The sequence below is a fragment of the Ambystoma mexicanum genome, chromosome 11 (genome assembly GCF_040938575.1).
Source record: "Ambystoma mexicanum isolate Mex_15411 chromosome 11, UKY_AmexF1_1, whole genome shotgun sequence".
NCBI classification, from domain to species: Eukaryota; Metazoa; Chordata; class Amphibia; order Caudata; family Ambystomatidae; genus Ambystoma; species Ambystoma mexicanum.
The window spans coordinates 1,405,521,052-1,405,548,041 of NC_090934.1; the positions used below are offsets into that span (position 1 = coordinate 1,405,521,052).

The 26,990-nt window shown below is 48.1% G+C and overlaps 1 protein-coding gene across 3 annotated transcripts in view; it reads left to right on the forward strand.

Moving 5' to 3' along the window:
- The window catches only part of ADAMTS17 (ADAM metallopeptidase with thrombospondin type 1 motif 17), a 1,111,828-nt gene that overhangs the window by 993,318 nt on the left and 91,520 nt on the right, over positions 1-26,990 (forward strand). For all 3 annotated transcript variants that reach the window (XM_069625034.1, XM_069625036.1, XM_069625035.1), the window contains one exon: positions 528-663. In XM_069625034.1, the coding sequence (XP_069481135.1) occupies positions 528-663 (136 nt within the window). The remainder of the gene's footprint in view (positions 1-527; positions 664-26,990) is intronic.

The window sequence follows — 26,990 nt, forward strand, 5'->3', positions numbered from 1 at the left end:
CCAGTGCAGAATCAAAGACAAGGACACGTCTTCCAAACAATGCAAAACCGCAAATTGGTAGGTCTGAAAGACAGGCAACCAAAAAAGCACCGCCAGCATGAAAACTGATCCAGAAACAAACCTACAAAGAATATGGTGGCAAACGCTGACTCCCAGCTGTCTCTAAAGCGGGTAGACCACGGGCAGCATAAGCAAACAACTTACTTGGGATCAGAGACTGCATGGTATTGTCCAGGGTTGTCCAACTCCAGGCCTCGAGGGTCGGATCCATGCCGGGTTTTCAGGATGCCCCTCATTAATATTCATGAGATACATTTGCATAGGATGATCCTAAATGTATGCAAGTGTATCCTAAGTGTTTCCTCATGAATATTAATGAGGGATTTCCTGAAAACCCATCAGGATTCCTGCCCTCGAGGACCGGAGTTGGACAACCCTGGTGTAGACATTGTGAGAAAAGAACGGCCTGGAATTGGTGAGATTGCCCTGAAGGCTTTGACTGATAAGTGATCATGCTTTCCTTCCAGGTGAGCGCAGAACCACCCTGTCCTGCTCTCAGATGGTCAATAAAACGATGGTGGTGGTGAACGAGAGCGACTGCCAGCACACCGCCCGCCCGCAGCCCCAGGTCAGACGCTGCAACATCCACCCCTGTCAGTCCAGGTAAGAGGCTCCTGTGAGCCTTACTCTGCTCCAGCAACAATCTTGACTTTTTCCAGCAGCTCCTTGATTCAGTAGGATTTTGGAAATGTCCTCATGAAGTCCTGGTTCCCTGAGAAGCGAGTGCGTGGTAACGATAAGGTCATTTAGCTGTAGCCCACTGTACAAATACTAGAAACCGCCAAGACCGTAAAGAATGAACTCAATGGCCCTCATTACGAGTATGTGGCCCCTTAAGTAGTTTATAGTATTTTAAATGACACTTAATTTTAAAATACCACCTAATTCATATGGGAAGTTTACTGCATGAGGGTCACAGAATAAATAGGTGGTATTTTAAAAACAAGTGGTACTTCGGCAGAGTGAAAAAGTGGTGATACCAGCACTTTTTTTTTTGGTAGTAACAGAATTGCTGTCCCTTTTACGGCACAACGTAATTCTGAATTTTTAGTTAAAGTGGGATGATTCGCCTCCAGCACATGGCTGGCTGTAAATCCCCCAATTTACCCCCAAAAATCACTGGCTTTACCAGGTGGGATTTCTGCTCATGGTAAACCCGCCAAAAATCCCCATGAAGTGCCATGCATGCCAAAAATGGGTATTTGCAATGCCCTGCTACCATTTGTAATCCTGTAGTCATGTCACGAAACAGGGCGGATTTACTGCCATACTTGTAGTGAGCTCCCATGTTTTTACTATTACCAGAACACTTACAGAGCGGCTCAAAATGGATGCAATTCAGAGCCACTGATATGTTGGGTTTGTTCTGTGGCAATTACCCGGCACCAGCAATTGATGGTATTAGCATAATTGACCTAAAAACATTTGATCTAAAACATTTGATCTAAATTTTTTGACATTATTTTGGGCAAATTTCATTAAATATATATATGGGGGTGTGTAAGGGTATAGATCAGGTTGAGGGGAGGTGGGATGTTTGTGGGAACCCCCCGCCACCCCTGCATTTTAGACCAAAAAAATTCCACCAAATGTAATTAGGGCAAATAGACCCAAACCGCAATCGACTGGTAGGTACATATAGTTCCATAATGTTTGGACTATAGCTGTACCTTTCTAACTGTATGGAATTACTGCAAACCACTAACATCCCCGTCTAGCCTGCATGCAGTTATTAAAAGTGAATTCACAGAGACAAGTGGCTAAAATTGCTGTACCTATTTGTGTGTAGAAAAATCAGAATGGTGGATGGCGCAGGCAACTCTGAATACAATTCAATTGCTACAATATAACATATATCTCCACAACCGAAAATAAGGGAGGAACTTAAATGGGGAGGGAATCTCAACTCACACATTGTGGGCAATAATGCGTGAAAACGGTGGCTAACTGCTTGTGTGCTGTAAATAACAACAATGTCAACATTGACTCAGGGGTAGGCACTGTGTTGCTATCCAGATGGTTAGGACTACAACTCCCATGATGCCCCAGGGATAATGGGAGTACTAGGCCAACACATCTGGATAGGCAGTGATTGCAGAGACCTTGATTCAGTGCTCGTTAGCCTAGTCCTGGAATCTTGGGAAGTGTGTTGCCCCGCTGCATGGTTTCTATTAGCTCCAGCTATAAAAACATGGAAACATTTCCTTTTGTCTACGCACCTTCCCACATCAGGAACATTGGAAAGTGTTTTTCTTTTTGCCATCCCAAGATTTTCTACTGACAAATGTTACAGCTAAATCCATTCGGAAATTGGTGCCACGGATTCCTCTCCTTTATAGTGCCTTATCGTCACCCCACAGAACATGCACGCTATGCCTGCATGACTGATTATTCAGAACACCATCCCTATTGATGGCCATTTTACATCATCTAGGGTGGTTTTTTAGCATGTCCTTGCCATGTGGCGTACTTGAACCCAACCTCTTAATCCACAGAGCAGTCCAGCTCCAGAACCTGAGTTTGGTGTGGATAGGCCTGCTATACAACGGACACAATATTCAGGTGGAGGTAGGCGGCATGCTGGGACAGCTGTGCGCGGAGGACAGTGGGTGCATAAACTGGCTCCACAAATGTCTGTAGTGACGGGCCCCTTAATCACCTCAACCCAAGCGGGCCCATCACTTGAAGAACGAGTGCACATTTTGTAAATAAAGCATGTTTATTGTACAATTATGCAGGGAACTGTTAGATGCTGTTGCAGGACCAAACTAGCCCAAGTCTTAACAAGCCACATCAGATGACATCTTTTATACATTTTTGCAACAGTTGAAATACTCCCAGAGACTTTATTATAATCCACCCCCACATGTGATTGGTTAAAACCCTCTTCAAAGAAGTCCCATCTTTCTCCAATTCCTACGTTTTCATTGACGAGTTTTATCTTCAATATTTATTTATTTATTATGAGTGTGATTCAGTTTAAACATTAAACTTTACACACCATGACATAAAATGTACATTCTTTTTACAGGAAAGAAAAAATATCTATCTATAAACAAAATTCATTTTCTTACAAAAATAAAAAAAATAGCTAAGGAGTTAAAGAAAATCGGATGATGAAATAAATCAACTATGAGTCAATTTGCTAAAACAAATACATATCAAACTACAAGCAATTATGTTCACTTCATATCTCATACACGTTCTTTCTCGCTCCCAATGACAATGCATACACAATTACTGCGTTATCATTGGCGTGTTTTATCTTAACTATCATCTTCAGCTCATGTGTAGAACACACCTTTTCTTAGGATTCGTTGTGTTGTTCATGACGTCAATATTTAGTAAAACATTTGTATAATATAATTCATTACTAGCAATAACTGGCCTAAGCCGTTTAAACCGTAACTCTTGATTTGCACATGGTTCACATGAATATTCCCAGTGATATGAGGAAGGCTGGGTAAATCATTTCTCTTTGAGTAGTGATGCTATCTCATTCCCCAGGTCATTGGTTTCAGTGGAAAATGCTAATCTAAATACCCTGCCGCTCTATTACGCATAGCACATCTGACAATACAGTTGCAACTGCTGGTCTCTTATTAGTTAGCCTTGGGCATTGACTCACCCTGTGTTTCACTACTAGCCAAAACAAATAGGGAACTCCTTTTGTCACGCTCACATTCATCAGGAGATTACCTCTGCCGTCTGTGATAATGATCAAACCATAAAAGTCACGGCCAGTTTCTGCAGCTGCGCTGAACGCAGAGGTTGTGGAGTTACTTATTCACACATCCCCTGGCTTCTAAACCACCACAGAATCTGTTACTTAACAGTCAAAGTTCCACATATGAAATTGCAAGATGTCACCCAGTTCGATGCCACCCCCATTTATCAATATGGCGCACGCGTAACATCAACCCCTTTGTAATCATGAACCCATCGTACTTATTGGGACCTTTCCTGACTACCCCAACATGTCCCTGTCTCTTTTGCAGGATTGAGGATCAATTTAAATAGTTTGTGCTGTTAGATGCTGCGTAAGCATCACCTGCACGCCAACACATTTACATTGTAGTACATCTAATAGGAAAATGGGATGTAAAGTGGGACACACGCCGCGTGCATGTTGTTTGTATTTTTCACCCACCCATTTCATGGCTATGCCATGCCAAATCACTGATTGCATTTTATAAACCCCTTGTAATCGTGAACCCCTCATAAACATGGGAACCTTTCCTGATCACCCCAACATGTCCCTGCCTCTTTTTCAGGATTGAGGGTCAATTTAAATAGTTTGGGCTGTTAGATGGTGCATAAGCATCACCTGCACGCCAACACATTTACATTGTAGTACATCTAACAGGAAAGTGGGATGTAAAGTCAGACACACGCCGTGTGCATGTTGTTTGTATTTTTCACTACTTACAAGGGGAGGAAGCCCGGTATACTACTGTCTAATTGGGATTAGCAGTGTATACTTTGTCTATATCCAGGAGGATAAGAGTCTGTGTATAGGGAGACAAAGTTAAAGCACAGGTACTAGAGGTGCCAAGCCTTAGCACTTTTAGTAAAACGATACAAGGGACCACATGTAGTTAAAAGGTAGTATCAAATTTTAATAACGGAAAAATCGTAAATTTTAAAACGTTCAATTGAATTAATTGGTCAGGATTACAAAAACGTATTATTAATATCACTTCTAATGTGTAAAACCACACAACAATAGGAAATACGTAACGGGCTTGGATACCCAGTTTACAGAGATGTTATTCACAAAATACGACCACTGTGGGTACTTGTTATCTAAATAGTTTGGTACCCATCCAGAAATGGATCGATGTGTCATGAGTTAGAATCCCTGTTTATGGTCCAGAGATAAGTCTCGACATGTTTCTGTTCCGTATGACAAAGTGTGGAACATTCATCAGGAGGTAAGTATTTTACAGTATGGCCTATTTTACAAGAGGAGTAATACACAATACAATTATAGTATCAAAGCACCTGTGGAAGATAAAAAACAATAATCAAAGGGTTAGCTACTAAATAACTCAGTCCTTTGGGGTGCTCCAAAAAATGAGCTCGACAGCAATCAAGGATAAAGTTACCTATCATGGTGCGGGTGGGCGCTCTCTACTTAGATTAGTAGGTGCGGGGAGGCGAACATCGCTACCCTATGAGAGAAGTGAAAAAACACACTTCAGCTAGAGATACAGCTTAAATCTCACAAAGCCCATTAGTACATATAGTGCAACAGCAATTACAGGGAGTGGATTTTAAGCACGCAGCTCGTATTGTATGGGGGTAGGAGACCCGATGAAGCGGAAGAGAGGTGAAATCCAGTGGACCGAAAAAGCGGGTGCCTAGGTTCCCGATAGTTACTTATAAACAATTAGCCCCACTCGTAAGGTGGAGGGGCTCGGCACCTAGACATAGCCCGGGTGGCACACATTATCTACACTAAGTCAGAATGTGCAGGGTGGCTCCCCATGGAGAAGGACTACCGCGGTGACTTAAAGTGGAGCTCTAGCGTGCAAAGAAGTGAAGGGCACAGCATAGGTTTATTACCTGCAGTTGTCGGCGATGGTGAAACTTTGCGGTCCGCACTAATACAGGGAGATACAAACAGAGCGAATTCTGTAAGTATCAGCGCGTTTACTCAAGGACAGATCAAAACATATGAGCGGTAACCCGGAACCGGTAATCGAGATAGAGAGAACCCCATGACACTTACCAAATGCGGGAGTGAGAAATGTCGCGGTCTGTCGCGCACGGAGGAGCCTGTAGTGAGTGTTCAGTGGCTACCCAGAGCGGCCGATGCTGCCTGGTAGTCTAGGCAACCGTGAGAAGTCCTACAACTATGTCGGAGCTACCGAACGGTACGTGAATAGGGGAAGAGCGGCGGCCATCTTGGAGTGGAGAGGTAAAACTGAAAACATGGGGCTGCAAAAGACCCTTAATGTAACAGCGGTACTAATAAGTAGAGGGAACAGATATAACCTGCAAACTCGGGTGACAGGGTAAAAGGCACCCAGCTGCTGGACCTTAGAAATGATAAATGTATAGAGCCTAGATAAATGCAACCCGAGTCAGCATAAATGATCTGTGGGAGTAAAAGGCAGTATGTTACACATATATTAGAAACCTGCTATTGTTAGGTGACAGAAGGCTACTAGATGTTGTACCAGTCAATCGACTCGTTGAGCCCCGTCACATCACTGTGATGGGTGAAGATCATCTTTTGCTCCATTTTCAATAGTTTCTTTTCCCGTGTTGTATTATTCGTTCCCTTCAGGGCCATAAGGACCGTCCATGTGAAGTCCTCATATTTATGTTTCAGAAGATTGAAGTGTTTCACCAAAGGGGCATTCTCAGTTCTGTTCTTCAAACAGCTCCGGTGTTCCATAATGCGTGTTTTGACTTTTCTCACTGTTTTCCCAACATAATGCAAACCACATATACATGTAATCATATACACCACGTAATCAGTATTACAATTGGTGAGACTCTTTTGGGTCCAGAGCTTAGATAGGCCAACATCAACTTCTTTAGTTCTAGTTGTTAATTTGCAAACTCCACATGTACCGCAGGGGTAATGCCCGGTGGCATCAGGGAGACCCCATAATGTGGTCAATTTGGGTTCCATGGTGTTAACTGATTTTAGTCTACTGTTACTAACTCTGTTACCAATGGTGGTACTTTTTTTGTAAGCAAAAATCGGTGTGGAGAGAGGTAGAGTAGTGGTCCTGAAAATTTTCCAGTTTTTCTTAATGATGTTGGTGATTTCCAAGCACATGGTTCACATGAATAGTCCCAGTGATATGAGGAAGGCTGGGTAAATCATTTCTCTTTGAGTAGTGATGCTATCTCATTCCCCAGGTCATTGGTTTCAGTGGAAAATGCTAATCTAAATACCCTGCCGCTCTATTACGCATAGCACATCTGACAATACAGTTGCAACTGCTGGTCTCTTATTAGTTAGCCTTGGGCATTGACTCACCCTGTGTTTCACTACTAGCCAAAACAAATAGGGAACTCCTTTTGTCACGCTCACATTCATCAGGAGATTACCTCTGCCGTCTGTGATAATGATCAAACCATAAAAGTCATGGCCAGTTTCTGCAGCTGCGCTGAACGCAGAGGTTGTGGAGTTATTCACACATCCCCTGGCTTCTAAACCACCACAGAATCTGTTACTTAACAGTCAAAGTTCCACATATGAAATTGCAAGATGTCACCCAGTTCGATGCCACCCCCATTTATCAATATGGCGCACGCGTAACATCAACCCCTTTGTAATCATGAACCCATCGTACTTATTGGGACCTTTCCTGACTACCCCAACATGTCCCTGTCTCTTTTGCAGGATTGAGGATCAATTTAAATAGTTTGTGCTGTTAGATGCTGCGTAAGCATCACCTGCACGCCAACACATTTACATTGTAGTACATCTAATAGGAAAATGGGATGTAAAGTGGGACACACGCCGCGTGCATGTTGTTTGTATTTTTCACCCACCCATTTCATTGCTATGCCATGCCAAATCACTGATTACTTAACTTGTGTGCCCAAAACACGTCCTCCTGGGATCTCTTTAAACTAGCTCTGTCTCACAGCAAATGTAAACTTTGTGCTTTGTAGGACCTTCAAGTGTTATTTCTATGTAGTCTGCTGCGAATTAATGGCTTTGTTGCAGCTCTAAATGAGCTACGGTGGTAATACAAGTGATGTAACACACTGTTCCTTCAGCCACTTGTAACAAGCAATATTTGTTTCCTCACATCTGTCCTTGCACTGAAGGTCTGTTAAAAACAAGCATTGGCAAAACCAACAGTTTCGGCTTGAATATATGTATCAGATGGGCACTGGCCAGGCTCGGACATCATATACCCACGTACTTGCATCATTTTCCAGCTATTGCCATCATACGGCTAGTTAGCGACATTTTGCCAGTGTCTGACAAATGCCTATCCAAAAACTGAAACTGGTTCTCCTTTTTTTGTGGGTTAAACTCTCTGAGCGGTCTGGGCAGTGCGTGAAAGGTAGCACTTTTGATAGCACGCATTGCAAAGAGTGTTACTTATCTTGCTGGTTGCGAGAGGGTTAATTGAAGCTTTTCAGAGTAGAAACTGTTCCAAGAATCGTGAACTGCATGAACATGTGTGAGGCTTGCTGCCTGTCGCCACTGAGTGCAATTGCAGGGCACAGAGTCCAGAGAGGATTGCTAGTCACGTGCTCAGCGCGTCTCTTGACCCGAGAGGCGCGTGTGAGCTGCGCCTCCGCAGAGTGCGCACTCCCAGGCCTTCCCGCGCTCTATCGCCTCCTCAGGCCACACGTTCACACTTCGCCGGCCGCCGAGTGGAAGAATCGCCGCCGAAGCGCATTCCTGGCGTCTCTGGAGAGGTCGCAGTTTCCACTTGTTGCTGCCCACCCAGTGCTTAGAAATCGCAGGCCCTCTCGCACCTCTTAAAGCCGCCATTGTTTGAGGCTGCCGCGTTACTGAGCGGAAAACAGAAGGCCCAAGCGGCGCCTTTTAAAAAGTTGCTTTTCTTCCCGGTCCAGCACATTCCAAGAGGCCTGAAACTGAACCTTAAAGCAACATTCGAGCTGAGAGTTTGCAAATTGCACTGCTATTTTCATTCCTATGGATTAATTTACTTTTTCAGCATTGTGGGGCCTGTAGTATCTGAAAGGGGCTGAGACAGCTCATACCAATAAACAAAATGGCTGCGGCTTATGGAGCGGAGAGAGTCTTGTCCCTTTCTAGCAAATTCACAATAGCAAAATAATAGAGGCAACTGGCGCGCGCTGGTGTAAAACCAGATTGGCCCGCGTGCTGCCAGCTGGGCAGGAGGCATGCGCTCGGTCTCCTGCATATTTGCAGTCCTGAGTTGCACTGTTTGGGACTGGGAAGGAGGCCCGCTGGCAGCCTGGCACTACTGACACGTGGCCATAATTCCGAAGTCTCCAAGCTCTTTTCAAACATGAATTTGGGAGTGAGCGATGATGGAGAGAATGAACACAATTATATAGATCGCTGCATTGCAGCGGAGAGCCAGGGCGGAACTACCCCACAAAGTGTCTGTGTACAAATACATTGCAAAACTACACTCCTGCTGGACAAGTGCACACGTCCACACTGAGTGGTTCGTCGTGCTTCCGTGGGGCACCCAGACTCGACTCCACTCCTTCTACTTCGCACCCAGTGTGGAAGTACAACATTGCCGTGCATCTATTGGGGAATCGATATGGGCTGCACTGTTGCTTTAAGATGCAGGCCGCACCTGCATCGCACCATTGCGGACATGTGACATCTGGCTTATATAAACTTTATAAGGGAATGCTTCTGCAAACGCTTTGATGAACGACAATATATTTGAATGTTACATCATGCCGATGCGCAGGCCTGGTACCTTGCCCTCGAATTATTTATCTGATTCAGCCCCAATGTTGATACTTCATTATGTCAGACGCTTGTAAGTTGCACACCAGAAACTATATTTTCTACTGGAGCCGACCGCACTACTCACTGATGGATGGTTTTAACAAGCGTTGCTTCTAGTCTCCTTCATACATATGGACTAATCTGACTTTCTGCGCGGGCGCGCCACAGCATTGAATGTCTACCGTATCTTTGCAGTAATGGCACAAACGGACCCGTCACTCGATGTGGTTGCGGCTTTTCTAGACGCCGAGAAGGCCTTTGACTCGCTTTTATGGGGCTGCCTCTTTGCGGTTCTCCAGAAGATGGGGCTGGAGGGATACTTGCTACATTGTATTCAATTGGTATACTCGAAACCCATGGCTAAAATTACCCTAATGTTGCGATACTCTGAATTCCTTTTCCCTTGGGAGAGGTACACAACTGGGATGCCTCCTGTTGCCCCTCCTGTTTGCTATTGCAATGGAACACCTAGCTATTATTATCAGAAAGCGTTACATTCATAGATGGTTGTGGTTAGGAGGGCAGAGAGGGATTTATCCAGGCCTGAACCTACCTCCCCGTACAGAGGAAATAACTAGTTTTGGTCAATATTCAAGGCTATGCATTCATTGGTCGAAATCTATTTTGTTCTTGATTACGGAGGCTACTGGTAAACCTGCATGATCTAGGGGAGTATTGATGGGAACCACAGTGAGTGAAGTATTTGGGGACTATGATTAGTAGAAGTCAGGTTACGTTTCTTCAAGATAAGTGTGTGTCTCTCCTGGACTCACTGGATCGCGAAGGTCCAAAGGTGGTGTTTTCTCCCCTTATCCACATATGGCTGGATCTCCCTGGCAAAGAAGGTTATACTTCCAAAATGTCTATATCTCATCATTTCCCGGTTTACCCAGGGAAGTGTTTCTTTATGCTTCTGCGCTCTCTTCTGGTACACTTGGCATTGAGTCGGGGCAGGCCACTTGTCAAATGGGAAACTATGGCACGGCCATTTGAACAAGGAGGTCTCATGGCCCCTTATATGGAATTGTACTATCTGCCCGCTCAGACCCATTTTGCCACATACTGGATGCCGGACGCACCGCTGAACGCAAATCGGCTCACGTCCACCTCCGCTTCAGTCCTTACTAATAGTCCTGTTTTTAGTGGATCCCTGGAAATTCCATGAGTTCGGCTGCACGGTAGACGCCTGGAGTGAGATATATAAGAGACTACATATTACACAACCCTACACCACTGAGGTTAAGATGAGGAGAATTAAGGACATTGGCCCGACCTGTAATATGGGGGTCAGGGTTACAGAGGCACAAGCAGGCATACATGCCCTGGGGCACATGTACCCTTCTGGGGAATTTGTGACCAGGGTGTAATTTATAGAAAAGATGGGAAGGGATTTCCGCAGTCTATTTCAAAACTTCTGTAAGAGCGAAGCCTTTCGAATGTGAAGTTCCATATTCCCAATGGAACCAATTCCGTTCTCAGCTCTCAAATACATCTGTAACTCAGTGGGGTGCAGGAAGGTGGTCTCTACTCTATATACACTTATTTCAGAGCAGTCTGCTCCGGTGTCCTCCCAGGCCAAGCTAAAATGGGCACCCTATCGAAAGGGTGGCTTGTGATTCAATTTAAAGTCTTGCACCAAGCATATAGGTCCCCAGCAAAACCGGTTACGTTTGATCCCTCGTCTTCGAGAGAATTCCCAAAATGCAAGGCCATAAATGGCACTTTTTTCACTTGATTTGGGCTTGTCCTGTGGTTCCAACGTTTTAGGCTCAGATTTTGCACCACGCCACTGATATTCTGGGGATTTGTAAAATACCCAATGAGCCCTTGAGCTGTTTGCTGGCTAAGCCCATCAATTTTCCCTTGTCATCCCGAAAGCTTCTATGAAATGATAGGTTATTCATAATACACTTAATACCCAGAGGTTTCTAAGCACAGATCCGGGGACCGAACCTGTGTTGCTCCGTGTTGGCTTGCTTCCAAGGCGAGCATGTTGCCCCTGAGCTATCCTCCCTAGGCTCCTGCTTCGAGCCAAACGGCCGGGTCCCCTTGGAAGACTCCTGGTGGAGGGATGAGTTGGGGGGGTCAAGACACTGAATGTAATAATATTAGCCTATGTCCGAGAACTCAACGTCCCCGGAATGTTTGGAGCCTCTCAGGGTCTACCTTTGGGCCCTTGAGGAACGGGAGTAGCCCGAGGACTCACCCAGAGCGGAGCAGAGTTGATAAACTTCTGTGAAGCAGCCTCTTGGGGATCTATTCCTCTCTTGGTGGAAAGTTGTGTATTTTTTCGTTTTCATTAGGTAACAGAAGAGGGGGGTGACAGAATTCAGGGAGATGATTGGAGTGCTCCGGTAGGGTTCCAGCGCATTTTGGGAAAATATGTTGGGGATAAAGGGGCAATGAGCCCCTGAGCTCCCCTCAATGTCTTGTGCGCTCCCCACGCCACCCAACGGGCTTACTCTCAGGCAAACGCCAGGGTCTCCAAGCGCGCAGCATAGCAAAGTGCACATTATGCATGTGCTGTTACATTAGAGTTTGCAAAGACCCGCCGGGCAGTTAGCATAGATAATGCCCAGCTCCAGGCCCTAGCGAGGCAATGCCACTGATGGCGCTTCTCAGCAAATAAGTGTGCACCTGTCCCCCCGGCCATAGATTCACTTGATTGTTCGTAGAACAGGTGTTCTGACCTGCCACTCGGTTGAAATCTGTAGGGAAAGCTACTGTTCAATGTTAATGCTGATCACAGGGTGCTGAATTCCAGTACCTCCAGCAAGGCTGGCAAAAGTACTGCCCACGTTTCCCTCCTAGCATCACACATTGGTCATTCACACTTACTTTAAAACAGTAGAGGCCACACTTGATGTTCTTCACCTCTGAGCTTTTAGCTCATATCATTTGGAAGTCCTGGAATACACCTCGAGTGATATTGTCAATGTATAAATGCAGGCCTACAAGCACCAGAATGCAAAGCGAATTTAGATCAACAGCCAGAACTGGCTGAACAACTTATTCCTGAGATGTCTGTAAACTGTCCTACTTTACAGACTTAAGACATATTCCCAGTGAGCCTGTTTGAAAGACCCTGTTTTCAGACTGCGCAGGCATGCAGCTGGCTGGCATGCTTGAGGAGGTCCACTCTGCAGGCAAGCAGGGACCATGGGAATGGCACAGACAGCGTACAACAGATTATTTGTATTCATGTTCTTCTTGCACGCAGGTAAATATGAAGTTCCTCCCATTGCTGGTTGCCAGTGGGGAATTTTCGCTTTCCAGGTGTATAGATGCCAATTACAGAGCAAAACAGCCAGAAACCAGGTGCTAAGAAAGTGTAAACTAGTATGTGGCGCTGCCAAGGTCATTGCACCACAGGCTAGCATTTAAGTGGGAGACCATACATACACTCGCATGCACCCTCGACTTGTGCCCTGACCCCTCGAGCAGACTGAGTGATGCTCACTGCCGCTCCTGACCTATTTGTGCGCTTTGAGGCCTACGGCGAGTGGCGCTATATAAGAACTATAAATAAATAAATAAATACCTTTTGGAAAGTAGTGAAGTCGGACGGTCCGTTGCTGAACACTTTGCTGAGAATATGCACAGTACACTCTGGTCCGCATTTATTTATTTATTTGAATTCTTGTATATCGCGCCACATGCCCGCAGGCCTCAGGGCACGTCTGCAATAGGTTGTTCACCTGTCAGGATGACCAGGCTTTCGACAACCCAAGAGACTTAAAAATAAGTTATTATAAAAAGAGGGACTCGATCAGGTGTGGTCTGGGACCGAAAAGAGGCCCAGGAAATAATGCTGCACTTGGCTCCATATTACACATTTTCAGCAAGCCCAACCCTTTTCCGATGTAAAAATCTGGAAATAAAATAGGTTATCACTCAAAAGAAGCCCAGGGTGCCGAGGCCTGTCGGAAAATCTCCAGAGATCCGCATAGGCCAGTCCACCCCTGCCCCGGGTGCCGAGGCCTGCTGGGAAATCTCCAGAGATTCCCAAAGGCCACTCCACCCCTGAGCCTACCAGGAAATCTCCAGAGATCCCATAGGCCAGTCCACCCCTGGCCAGGATGCCGAGGCCTTCTGAGAAATCTCCAGAGATCCGCATAGGCCAGTCCACCCCTGGCCCGGGTGCCGAGGCCTGCTGGGAAATCTCCAGAGATTCCCAAAGGCCACTCCACCCCTGAGCCTACCAGGAAATCTCCAGAGATCCCATAGGCCAGTCCACCCGTGGCCAGGATGCCGAGGCCTTCTGAGAAATCTCCAGAGATCCCCATAGACCAGTCCACCCCTGGTCCGGGTGCCGAGGCCTGCTGGGAAATCTCCAGAGATTCCCATAGGCCAGTCCACCTCTGAGCCTACCAGGAAATCTCCAGAGATCCCATAGGCCAGTCCACCCCTGGCCAGGATGCCGAGACCTTCTGAGAAATCTCCAGAGATCCCCATAGGCCAGTCCACCCCTGAGCCTGCCAGGAAATCTCCAGAGATCCCCATAGGCCGGTCCACCCTTGGACTTCATTAGAACAGAAGGAAAGGGAGAAAGAGACACCTATTAATAGAGAGAAATTACTCAAACAAGGCCGCAGTGGGGTACGAGAAAACGGTAGAGAGGTAGGCGGAGGGTGGCGTGATGGGTGTGATGTTGTGAGAGGCAATACAATGGGCGAACGGGAATGCAAGGGAGATGTTTCAGGAGGAAACGTGAAATGCAGAGAGGTGCTCGAGAGGGCAAATGAACGGAAGCGCGGTAAGAGTCAAGTGGAAGGGAAGAGGGAGAGAGGGAGTGTTTTTGTGAAAGAGGGTGAGATGTGTACAGCCTAGTCTTCATGGCAGGTGGGCTGGTATAGACATAATGAAACCGTTTCCGGGAATGAGCACGTTGTGTAGCGCTTTACACCCTGCATGTTCACCAGGCACTGCGTCAGCTGCCCTCCCAGAGACGATTGCACTACCAAAGGGTAGGGTGACTGTCCAGATGTCCCGGTTTGGCCGGGACTGTGCCGGTTTTTGCTGCTTTGTCCACCTTTCTCAAGATTTATGTTCCCATTGGAAACTGCAGTGGTCCTGGTTTTTTGTAGTAGGTCCTCATAGCTGGCAAGCAGGAATGCACAATCTCACACATAAGAAATGCTGCATTTTACAACGTGAGATAGTGTTAGTTTGTGATACATTCATTATAATATGTGTTTCTTTGAACAGTAACACTCAAACGCCCTTCCCCTCCAAACGCTTCTGAAGTCATAGCTCTCAACTCACACGCTTTTGGCGGGTGTCACCCGCCTTGTAAACAGCTGACTCACCGCCAAGCCTCCTGCACGCCCATTCATTTCAATGGGCCTCTCACCCGCCAAAAATAAAATCGGGTGTTTTCAGCCGACTTTGCGACACAAATGGTTGAGAGCTATGTGAAGTGTAGTGCCTTGACAGCCACGTTCAACCTGTCCCAGTTTTTTTTACTTTTCGAATCTGGTCACCCTTCCCAATGGGCCAACTCAGCCGCTAGTCACCTCCTGTAGTCGGTAAAATGTTACATTCATGTTCCCGTGCTATCCCACCGCCTGCCTTCACCCCTGACCTTCTATATGGACCGGCCTCAGACATGTATGCCATTATAGCAGCAGATGAAAAGTGGACACATCCAGGGTCTGTACAAACTTTGCAATATTATTCAGGACAAACCCAAGCTTGTGATGAGGCCCTTCAGCCTGAAATTGAGCCTCAATAGAAACGGGTCTCCTCAGAACTCACACAAGCCTGGCTAAATGAAGGTAGGCGTTACTGGCCCAGCAAACCCACTGTGCTCGTCGCGGGGTTAGGTTGAATATTTCACCAACACACAAAGGTTCACCAGACTCGTTTACCCTGCTACTGCGGGTGAGGGATCAAGCGAGGACCCGGGACTGGTGGTAGACGGGTCTACCCACCTGCTAGATGCTGAGGGATCAACTGAGGATCAGGGGCTGGTGGTTGAGTGGTCTACTCAGCTGCCAGAGGGTGAGGGATCAACTGAGGACCCGGGACTGGTGGTTGAATGGTCTACTCAGCTGCCAGAGGCTGAGGGATCAACCGAGGACCCGGGACTGGTGGTTGAGTGGTCTACTCAGCTGCCAGAGGCTGAGGGATCAACCGAGGACCCGGGACTGGTGGTTGAGTGATCTACTCAGCTGCCAGAGGGTGAGGGATCAACCGAGGACCCCGGACTGGTGGTTGAGTGATCTACTCAGCTGCCAGAGGGTGAGGGATCAACCGAGCACCCGGGACTGGTGGTTGAGTGGTCTACCCAGCTGCCAGAGGGTGAGGGATCAACCGAGAACCCGGGACTGGTGGTTGAGTGGTCTACTCAGCTGCCAGAGGGTGAGGGATCAACCGAGGACTGGTGGTAGACGGGTCTACCCACCTGCTAGATGCTGAGGGATCAACTGAGGATCAGGGGCTGGTGGTTGAGTGGTCTACCCAGCTGCCAGAGGCTGAGGGATCCACTGAGGACCCGGGACTGGTGGTTGAGTGGTCTACCCAGCTGCCAGAGGCTGAGGGATCCACTGAGGATCCGGGACTGGTGGTTGAGTGGTCTACCCAGCTGCCAGAGGCTGAGGGATCCACTGAGGACCCGGGACTGGTGGTTGAGTGGTCTACTCATCTGCCAGATGCTGAGGGATCAACCGAGAACCGGGACTGGTGGTTGAGTGGTCTACTCAGCTGCCAGAGGGTGAGGGATCAATCGAGGACCCGGTACTGGTGGTTGAGTGGTCTACCCAGCTGCCAGAGGGTGAGGGATCCACTGAGGACCCGGGACTGGTGGTTGAGTGGTCTACCCAGCTGCCAGAGGGTGAGGGATCAACTGAAGACCCGGGACTGGTGGTTGAGTGGTCTACCCAGCTGCCAGAGGGTGAGGGATCAACCAAGGACACAGAACTGGTGGTTGAGTGGGATCAACCGAGGACCTGGGACTGGTGGTTGAGTGGTGTACCCAGCTGCCAGAGGGTGAGGGATCAACCAAGGACCCGGAACTGGTGGTTGAGTGGTCTACTCAGCTGCCAGAGGGGGAGGGATCAACCGAGCACCCGGGACTGGTGGTTGAGTGGTCTACCCAGCTGCCAGAGGGTGAGGGATCAACCGAGAACCCGGGACTGGTGGTTGAGTGGTCTACTCAGCTGCCAGAGGGTGAGGGATCAACCGAGAACCCGGGACTGGTGGTTGAGTGGTCTACTCAGCTGCCAGAGGGGGAGGGATCAACCGAGCACCCGGGACTGGTGGTTGAGTGGTCTACCCAGCTGCCAGAGGGTGAGGGATCAACCGAGGACCCGGGACTGGTGGTTGAGTGGTCTACTCAACTGCCAGAGGGTGAGGGATCAACTGAGAACCCGGGACTGGTGGTTGATTGCACACTATCATTGATGCCACGTGCAGAGGTTGCCTTAAGGTCTGTGGCCCCTAAAAGGGATATGCCACAATGCAATGCAGTGCAGAGGTTCAAGGGAAGCACAATTCAGTGAGAGGAATAGTCGAACTGTAGTCTAAAGTAGTACGGTGGTCCGGAGCCCGAGCTCACTCGCCTTCAACAGTTAGTGGCCATGGTTTTGTTGCCCTATTAATTCCCATAAAATCCTTTGCCGTTGGTGATTGGTTCACAGAAATAAGTCACTTACAATTTCTGGAGGTTCTAGTTGTCCCAGTCCTTGTTATGGTGTTTGGCAGAGCTGGTTCTCAAGAGATTTGTAGCTCGACAAACAAATGCATTTTCTCGCCCACGGGCGCCATCTGTAGCCCACCCCCGGTTCTAGATTCCCAGGACCCCTCTACAGGCTCAAGTGATGTGGTGGCTCAGACTCAGCCCTAGGCTTTCAGTAGGCAACAGGAATATTCATCCACTGCCGAACCTAAGGTGGCGCTGTATCCAACCGATGATGTCCATTCCCCTCCTCGCTCCGCCTTCACTCCTCTCTGCCTCTCACAAGTTCTCAGGGTTTGTAAGTCTTCCCCCCTGGATACAAGCACCTTGTCCCAGGAAATTCTAAAACCTCCATTCTCGTTTCTTCAACGCTGGCATTCCAAACGTGCCAGGATCTGGCGCAGAAACCCCTCCAAATTGTTGGCAAGGACCCTTCCCTACCGACACAGTGATTGGATGACTCTTTTGAGTCCCTCCCCGATTTTCTCTCTCACCCTTACCAATACTGGGCTGTGCTCACTTACTCCTCTTTGGTCTTCCTCCTCGAATACCAACCTGACCCTCATAATACGTCTGCTCTCCTTCGCCTTCCGTGCTTCTGACTTCTGTCCCTCCTCTAAAACTAAACTCTCCGTCTTAAGTCTGTGTCCCTCCTCCTTCCTCTGGATCTCTCTCTGTCTAGCCCCCCCCCATCCAATGCCAACATATCCTTTCCAAGTCTGCTATTCTCCTCCTCGTTCCTCTGTCAGTTTCTCATGTCCTCTGCCAATGCCAATGACTGACTTCCTTCCTTCCTTCCTTCCTTCCTTCCTTCCTTCCTTCCTTCCTTCCTTCCTTCCTTCCTTCCTTCCTTCCTTCCTTCCTTCCTTCCTTCCTTCCTTCCTTCCTTCCTTCCTTCCTTCCTTCCTTCCTTCCTTCCTTCCTTCCCTCCCTTCCTCCCTTCCTCCGTACCTCCCTTCCTTCCTTCCTCCCTGATCTTTCCCTCCTCATACGCCATCCTTTCCCTGGCTCACAGGGGCCCACCTCTCCATATGAGATGTATGGTTCCCTGGCCGGTCTAGCTTCTCCCAGCTGTCATGGACCTTACTCTGGCACTGCTCTGCAATGTACATCTGTACTCTATTTTCCCTTCACCCAACATATAATCTTTGATACTGCCTCCGCCAGGTGTGTTCCCCTCCATGTTTGCTGGTAGATTCCTGCAGTGATCTGATTGGGAGTGGGGCTTTATAGCTCCATACTGGGGGGCGGGGGTCTCCAGACAGCCTGGTGGCAATTTTGAATCCATTCCAACGTTGTCCGGAAGTTATTTTTTGTGAGAAAGGGATCCACATCTCCTCCTGGTTTATAAAATTGTTTAAGTGGAGGGAATTCGAATAGATTGGGCCTTTTTGGTACCTTTTTCTTGGGGGATTTGGTGTTGGTGTTTCTTGTGAGGTTTTAAATGGAGATGATTTTTTTTCCTGCTGCTGAAAGGGAGTGTGAGCTTTTTACCCTCTGCTGCTCAGAGTCAATGATTGCCTTGTTTGTGTGGAAAAAAGAGGGATGGGGAGGGGGGATTTGATGTACCTCGCTTGTGTTCTTGTGGGATTGTGGCCCTGGATGGTAGTTCTGTTCAAAGCAATGGTGTGGCTCACTGCTGGATTTTGTAGTTTTGAGGAGGAGCAGGCGTTTCTTGCTGCCTGATGGGGCCTTGAGCAATTCTATCTGGTAATGTCCAGTCTCCAAGCACCCGGTTTCCATGTACCTTGCCCGCTGCCCCCCAGAACCGGAAGTAGGGTTTCTATTGAAAGCAATGGAACACTTGAGTACAGGCGCATTGTAAATGCCATATCATATCATATCATGGGGCGGATGTGGGTAGCATATGGGAGTTGTTTGGGGTGGACTCTCTTACCACCTGTCTGGACTATGGGAAGTGAAGGAGGACTCAGTGGAATCCCCTACATGTTGCGTCCATCAGTTGCATCACCGAATGCGCAGCTTTACTTGGCCGCATAGTATTTTAGTCCTCGCCAACTCATAGCTCATCCATTGGGATTTCGTCACAGAGCCCACAACCTGGATATATAAGTTCCAAGGAGCCTCTCCCAGAGGAGTCCCTGGAAATACCTAGAACATAAGCTTATTACTTCAGTGATTAACCTATGCCTCTACTGTGGACAACACCATGAGCATCTTTTAAGACATGTGGAACCATTTTCCCCACACGCATATCTCCTGTTTTGTAGTGAGCTTCTTTATGACGTCAGAGCTTCCCAGATATAGCAATTTTGCCCTTGTAAGGCGTGGTACATGAGCAAAGCTGAGGGTAATGTACACTGGGCCCCACACTGGTAGTAGCTGAGGTGCTCCATGTTCGTCTGCATGGAAATTAAAATCTTACCCCGGCATCCCATAGCTGCTCACTCGTCTCCTACAGATGCAACAAGGACAGGGCAAAGGCCTATGCTATGCCCAGTCACATTAATCATGCCTTCATGAATGCACTTAACACATGCACAGCTTTCTGTAGCATGCAGGTAGAACCCATTTGACTATTGCTGTACCCTCAACAAGTAGTTGGTTTCCATGAGTGTGACTACTCTCTTAACGCAGTTTGTATTGTGTGTATATTATTTGCTTACTCTATTGTCTGTTTCACACATCATCTAACGATTCCTTTGTTCTGTCATTAAGTGAAGCCAGATTTAACTTCAAAGTTCACATCAGATCCTCTCAAGTTTAATTGTCCCTTTGGGGGCTGTCTTCATGCTTCATGAACCCGTTTAATAGCCAGCTTCACATCAACACTATTTCCTATAGGCCTGTTCCATTGCTCTACTTAACACCCATTCCGCCATTCTGACATACCGCTCCCTTCAGGGTGATATACTGATGTACATTTCCAATTACACCCTCCGGTTTCACTATTCTCCCATCTGTTCCCTCCTGTAATCTTCCCTGTTATTGGTCAGCCTCACTAGATAGCCCACTGTCCTTTAAAGCCATTCTAAAAAATACAATCTTTTTTCAGTTGCCACATTGTCTACAATCCCTGCTTCTGGCCACTACACTATGGGGAACGTTCTGCTTTCCTGACAGTACTACAAGAACCCAATACCTCAATTCCCTGTCTCTCACTTGGTCCCTCCAGTATGGGAAGTGGGCAAAGAGGCTGCTGACATATCCTGCTGACATATCCTAGCACGCTTATTGAAATTGCAACAGGGCCGCATCACTCAACCAATCATTGCACATGAACATTCATCCATGGTCACCAAGATGTTTCTTTTGCCTTCTTCTTCATAGCTGTAATGCCTGGATGCCCATTGTGAGCTGCCTGTGATCCTTTCCCTTAACATTTGTGTCCAAATGAGTTTGCAATTTCTTCACAGCCACTCTCCCTCCGTGGTCGCTCCTATTTAAAGTCCCATTATCCACAGAACTACTGCTTCACACACTCATCCCAAACTGCCATCACATATTCCTCTCACTCTTCTTTTCTCTCTCCTTCCATTGGCATTCCCAAAGAATTCCACAACACAACTGTGCTTCCTCAGTAAGTGCACAAGCTCACCCTTCTTGAAATCTCACACTCAACCGCTGAGGCAGAAGGACACAACACATGTCAGACGAAAGATATGATATTTATTTATTTAGTTGTAACGTACTATTATCCCTCAGGCATCCGGGCGCGCAAAAACACAAAGGACATAACATAAACAATGGGACAAGAGCAGGGGCATTACCATCGGGTCTTAGGAACTAGGGGATCAAAAGACAGAGAAGATCAGAGAGGTCCATCTAGCAGAGAGCCTATGAAAAGAGACTAGTTTTCAGGGCTAAGCGAAAACTCCTCAAGTTATGGTCCAATCGTAGAGTACTTGGCAGTGAATTCCAGACCTGACCTGCCAGTATCGGAAAAGCAATTCCTAGGCCGTTAATCCTTTTAAACTTGGAAGTGTTTATCATGATATGTTATAAGTCATTTATAGCTTGCCTGTACACAAGTGTTTCTAGTGGCGACAAGACAAGGTAGGGAGACATAGGGAGGACAAGACAAACGATCTTACTAGGCCTTGTGTCATTCAGATCATGGAAGTGCAAGAACGAGAAGTGCAAGGGGAAAGCGGGGGAGTGCAAGAGAGAAGGGTGGGGAAAAACAGGGCAGCAATGCTCTGAGTAAGTTCAGTCAGGGCAGTGCAGCTCTGGGTCAACCATGGTTTATTAGCAATCAGGAGGTCAGTCCGAATTCTGGGGCCTATTGTCTGAGATTGATGGAGGCTTACGCAGCATTCTGTTGGTAAGCGCCTGCTGTGTGTCCCCAAAATACTTTGCATTTTGATAGCTAGGATTGCGCTTTGCACATCCCATACACACCAGCTTGCTAGCAGTTCACTATAAAGTGCCCAGTTTCATTCCCACAACCCTAAGTAACTGTGTTGATTGCCATAAAGAAGCTGCACAATGCAGTTAGGTGTGTTCCCTGAGGACTGGCTCCTCACACCACCAAGAGCTGTAGAATTAAGAGAGGTCAGAGCTCGTCAATTTCAGTGCAGCTTTTATGCAATGGCGATTCATCTGTGCTCAATCCGTTCGTAAATGTATAAATAGTTATATAAACGTTTGGCTTCGTGCAGCTTTCCCCTTGGCAAGGTGGGCCCCCAGGAATGTCTCGGAGCAAGTCTTTGCATAAGTGCCTGGCAGTGTGAGTTATTTTTTTTTTTCATAACGTTTTCACAGACTCGCGCGGGCGGGTGCAACTCACCAGATTGGAATAACACATTTTAGTGACAGGTCACTGTGCAGAAATTCCAGCGAGTTGATACTGCGTAGAACTCCTGTTTTCTTGAAAAAGAAGTGCATTTCTTTGAATTGAAATTGCAAAGTGTGCCCGACTTGTTTTCATAACCTTCAGACGAGTGGTTGTGCTAACCGTGCCTCCACGTGCCCTGGCGAGGCCTGGCTCCCAAATCCCAGCTGGTTTAATGCTGACGTTTGGAGACATACATAAAACTGTCTGTTGCCTGGAGCCCAAATGACGCAAAACTCGTGCTGCCTCGCATGTGTAGGACCTGAAAAATGCCTTCTTGATTAATTTAACGAAGAATTCGTTTCCTGGCCAAAAAGAGTTTCTTGGTTCGGCAGCTCCTGTTGGCCCTTTAGGAAGCAGGGGAATCGTTTCAAAGAATGCCGTTTTTCTTGAACCCCGATTGTGTCGAGTTCAGCTCCACTCTTCCCAAGAACCCGAATGTCTTGCAGGACTTTAGTGCCCCGAATCCAGACCGATCTTGCTCAGAGAATGGAATGCTTCCCTTGTTCCCTCCGTTGCCGTGAAGCGCTTTGAAACACTCAATTCATGGAAAAAATTAGCACAGAAAAAGGGAGACTTGCGAGCGAAAACGCGCGCAAGTGCCGGTTTGCCAATTCATGGAACACAATGCGCCTGGATCACCGTAGACCTGTGACGAATCCGCTCGGGCCCAACACGTCACTGCGACATCACAAATGCCATGCGCGAGACACCCAGCGAAGGGGCATACCGTCCTGCGCATTCACCTAGAAAGGGGGCGGAGCACGTGGAATTTGGAACAACAAGCGTAAATGTGGGCGTTACGTGGGAAGTGCCCCAGCAAAATACTTGCAACGCTCACACGCGCGCTGTCAACACGTATTCATGGATTGAAACAGGGCTCACCGGCATGCGTGAAAAGACACACAAACTGGCGAAAGCTGGCGTAAGCGTCACGGCACACCAATACAATGCATAAATAGACACGCAAAATACAAATGAGCGTTTACAGCTACGATGAACGCGCCATTTCTCGCAGCAGTGATCGTGGGACACAACAGGAGGAAGAGGATAGCCAGGGCCCACATTTTTTTACCCAGGACCTGCCTTTTTGGGATGCCTGATGAACAGGTCTATGGCAGGTATAGGCTCCCACCTCATATCCTAGACCTGGTCAGGGAGTGGGAAGATGACCTTACATCACCCACCCTGTGCTCCCAAGCAGTGAGCCCCTTGGAAAAGGTGCTCAATGTACTGCATTTTTTGGCCACTGGGTCATTTCAGCGGACAACTGCCATAGTCTGGGACGTTTCACAGGCCACGCAGTCACACTGCCTACACCAGGTGTTGGCAATCATGACTGCACGCCCCTCAGTCCGCAGGTACATATACATGCCCAGAACAAAGCAGAAAGGCAGGCCGTGGTCCAGGTCTTCTGTAGGGTAGCTCACTTCCCTAAAGTGCTTGGTGCCATTGATTGCACCCATGTGGTCCACCTAGGGCCACTGAACACATCTATTGGAATTGCAAGCACTGGCATTCCGTCAACGTAGAAGTTGTATGTGATGCCACGCCACCTATGATAGCTTCATATTCAGAATGTCACCCCTACACCGGGCCCTGGAAGCTGGGAGGCATGGTACAAATGGCCCTGCAAATGTATGCATGTCTCACACAGACCAAACCACACCGCTGACAAGCCATCTCACCTCCACAGGGGACAGTGCCTACCCACTGAGCACCTACATGATGACGCCAATACGGAACCCCGCCACACCACCCCCGGTAAGATACAATGCTTCCCATATTGCAACCCGGGCCATAGTGGAGCGCACATTCAGAGTGCTCAAGTCACGCTTCCGCTGTCTTGACCACTCTGGTGGCAAGCTACTATATGCGCCCCCAGTAGTGTGCAGGATCATTGTGGCAGCAGGTGTCCTGCACAAAGTTGCAACACGGGGGGCATATCTGTGGACACGGTGGTGCCCCCACATCCGCAACCACATACACACCCGCTGCGCATGGGAGGGGACAGTGCACGTGGTGAGGCTGCCCATACCCAGCTTGTGCCACCATTTTTCACCTAAAATCCAACCCCTGCGCAGTGCATACAGGCCTGGCACATACCAGGTGACAATCGATGACAAAGGGACAATCATCTGTCACAACCTTTCCACCCTGAGAAACTGTCCTTGGAAGTGCTGCACTGTGTGCCTCCCTTACAACTAAAACAAAAACAATCTTGTGGGCACAAAAGGCACACATGGAAGATGCAGTATGCCACCACCCCATGCAGAAATGCACATCCAAATGACAATATGTCACCTAAATCCCCCCAAGCTCCATGACACCTTGTTGGCACGCCATGCCATGGCATGCAATGTTAACAGTGACACATAAATACCCAACACATAACATCACTGTCACAAAGTGGTCATTGACAAACCGTCTCACCACTCAAAGAACCAACTCACACACATTAAAACAATAATGTACACAGGAACATCAATTGGCCACTATGACATACCAGAAACACAGGACACAATAGTGAATATGTCTGACAGTCGCCAATCAGAATACCATAAGTGAATCAATGTGCCCTAACTAGCCCTCGGCACCCTTCCATCAGTAGTGATGTCCTGCCAAATAAAGGTGGGATGGAAGCGCATCAACAATGGAGATGGGCAAGCAAATACTTGAAGATGGAACATGAACAAAGGGCCTATCTGAACGTCAAAACAAAAAGGGATGCCAAACATGCGCTGGACAAACAATCATGAATTCCACTAGGGGTGTATACACAGGTTGGATCTGAGACTGCCCACAGATGAAACAGAACCTCAATTCCACTGTGTAAGTTACTTTCACACGCTTCAATCCTTGCAAGCCCATGGAAAGGGGAAGCAGGAGTTGCATATGTGTCTGTACCCTAAGGCACAAACAAGGAGGGTACAAACACAAGACAAGCCTGTACAGGCCCAGCCAGAACCTACAGTGGATGACCTCGGATGCCACACAAAGCAACACACTGTTACATAAATGCACAATAAACAAAAAAAAGTAAGAAAAATCAAAAATGCCCATGGTGGACCGGGGGTGGGGAGGACCACACAGGAGGGTGGAGGGGCTGGGTGCACCTCAACACCCACATGTGTTGATTCTGAAGAAAGAAAATACCCTCCATGGGTCTCATGGTCTGCACGGCCATCATGGATTGGGAGAGCTGTTGCTGCTGTCGGCACCCTCTGGTGTAGCAATAGAAGGTGTTACTGGTATGGGAGTCTGACCACGTGTGGCCCTGGCCTGGTCCTCCATGGTAGCAGCCATGCAGGACTGTGAGGTGCGCATCTGCAACATGATGGCACGGAGGTCTGCATGCAACACCTCATGGGATGCACGAAGTTCATCTTGCAACACCTCCCGGGTTGCTCGCAGTTCCTCCGATATGCTGCGTGTCAACTGTTGCATGAGCACTTCTGAGCGTCTACTGCGTGCTGCCTCTAGTACAGTCAATATATGCTCCAGTGACCTAGCCTGTGCCCTCAGGGCAGCCCTGTGTGCTGACCCTCTGCACCCATGGCTGCACGCAGCGACCACATTTCTGCCCTTCTGCACCTGTTGCTGGCCTGCATTTGGAGCATGTGTGAGCGGCATGTGGTGTGCGTCAACTGTTGCATGAGCACTTTTGAGTGTCTACTGCGTGCTGCCTCTAGTGCAGTCAGTTTATGCTGCAGTGACCTAGCCTCTGCCCTCAGGGCAGCCCTGTGGGTCGACCCTCTACACCCATGGCTGCGCACAGGGACCACATTTCAGCCCGTCTGCACCTGTTGCTGGCCTGCATCTGGAGCATGTGTGAGCGGCATGTGGACCGCACTGCCTGCTGCCGGAGATGCGCCTGTCTTTCTGGGGAGAGAATGGAATTGGCCACCCTATCCATGCCCTGAGCAAACATCTCATAAGCAGCACCCTGCTGTTGTGCAACAGAATACATGTACTGCTCCCACACATCATGGCCTGTTGACACACGGCCACCACAATGGCATGCACCATGCCTGCTCGGCCCAAGGAAACCTGGCCCTTGATGTGCTGGCACAGTCTGTGGCTGCAGGACTGCATCCCTACCTTGAACAGCTGTCCCAGGAACAGAAGCCAATACTGTGGTGTGTGGCCTTGCAGCCATAACCACCACAGACCGACGTGCCAACACTGACTGGCCTTGTGAGGGTTCTTCACCCACCACAGATGCTTGTGATATGCCAGCACCCGTAGTTGTATCACTCACCTTTGACAGTTCCAACGATTCATTGACCGACTCACCACCAGAGCCATAGGCTTCCTCAGAGGCAGAGCACGCAATTCCCATTATGTACTGTAGCACCAGTGGGTTCTCATGGGCCACCATACCACGTCCTCGACTGGTGCTTGGTTGCGGCACACTCTCCTGCACCTCTTCCACCTCCTCCCCTGCACCCAGTGGCTCATCACCTGCAGAAGGACAGCCAAATACATGAAGACACTGTTAGAAAGCCCAGCCCACACACATAGGTATCATAATGCAGCCCCGCCCACACACATAGGTATCATAATGCAGTCATGCAACACATCAACCTGCCATGTCAGTGAGTACACAAACTGCAACATACACAGTCTAATTGGAAGGCAAGGGGATCATGAAATCAGACATGGATGCATGTTAAGGGCAAAACACCACATGTAGTGCATGTTGCATAGCACCTGCTTCACGCACAAGCACCAGACAGGCATAGTTGAGTCACCAGCATCACTGATGCACACACACACATGACACTAGCATGGCTATGTAAGGTGATGGCCACTTCCCCTGATCCATGTACAATGCATGTGGAATTACATTAACTGGAAATACCACTATTCAGAAACACAAGTGTTACCCTGTGCTACGATGCTAGGGTGGTGGAACAGAGTGAAGGCAGGCACACTGATTCCATGTCATGGTTACATCGACAGAATCCGGGAGAATAGCCATGTAGAAGGTGAGACCTGGGCATGGAACT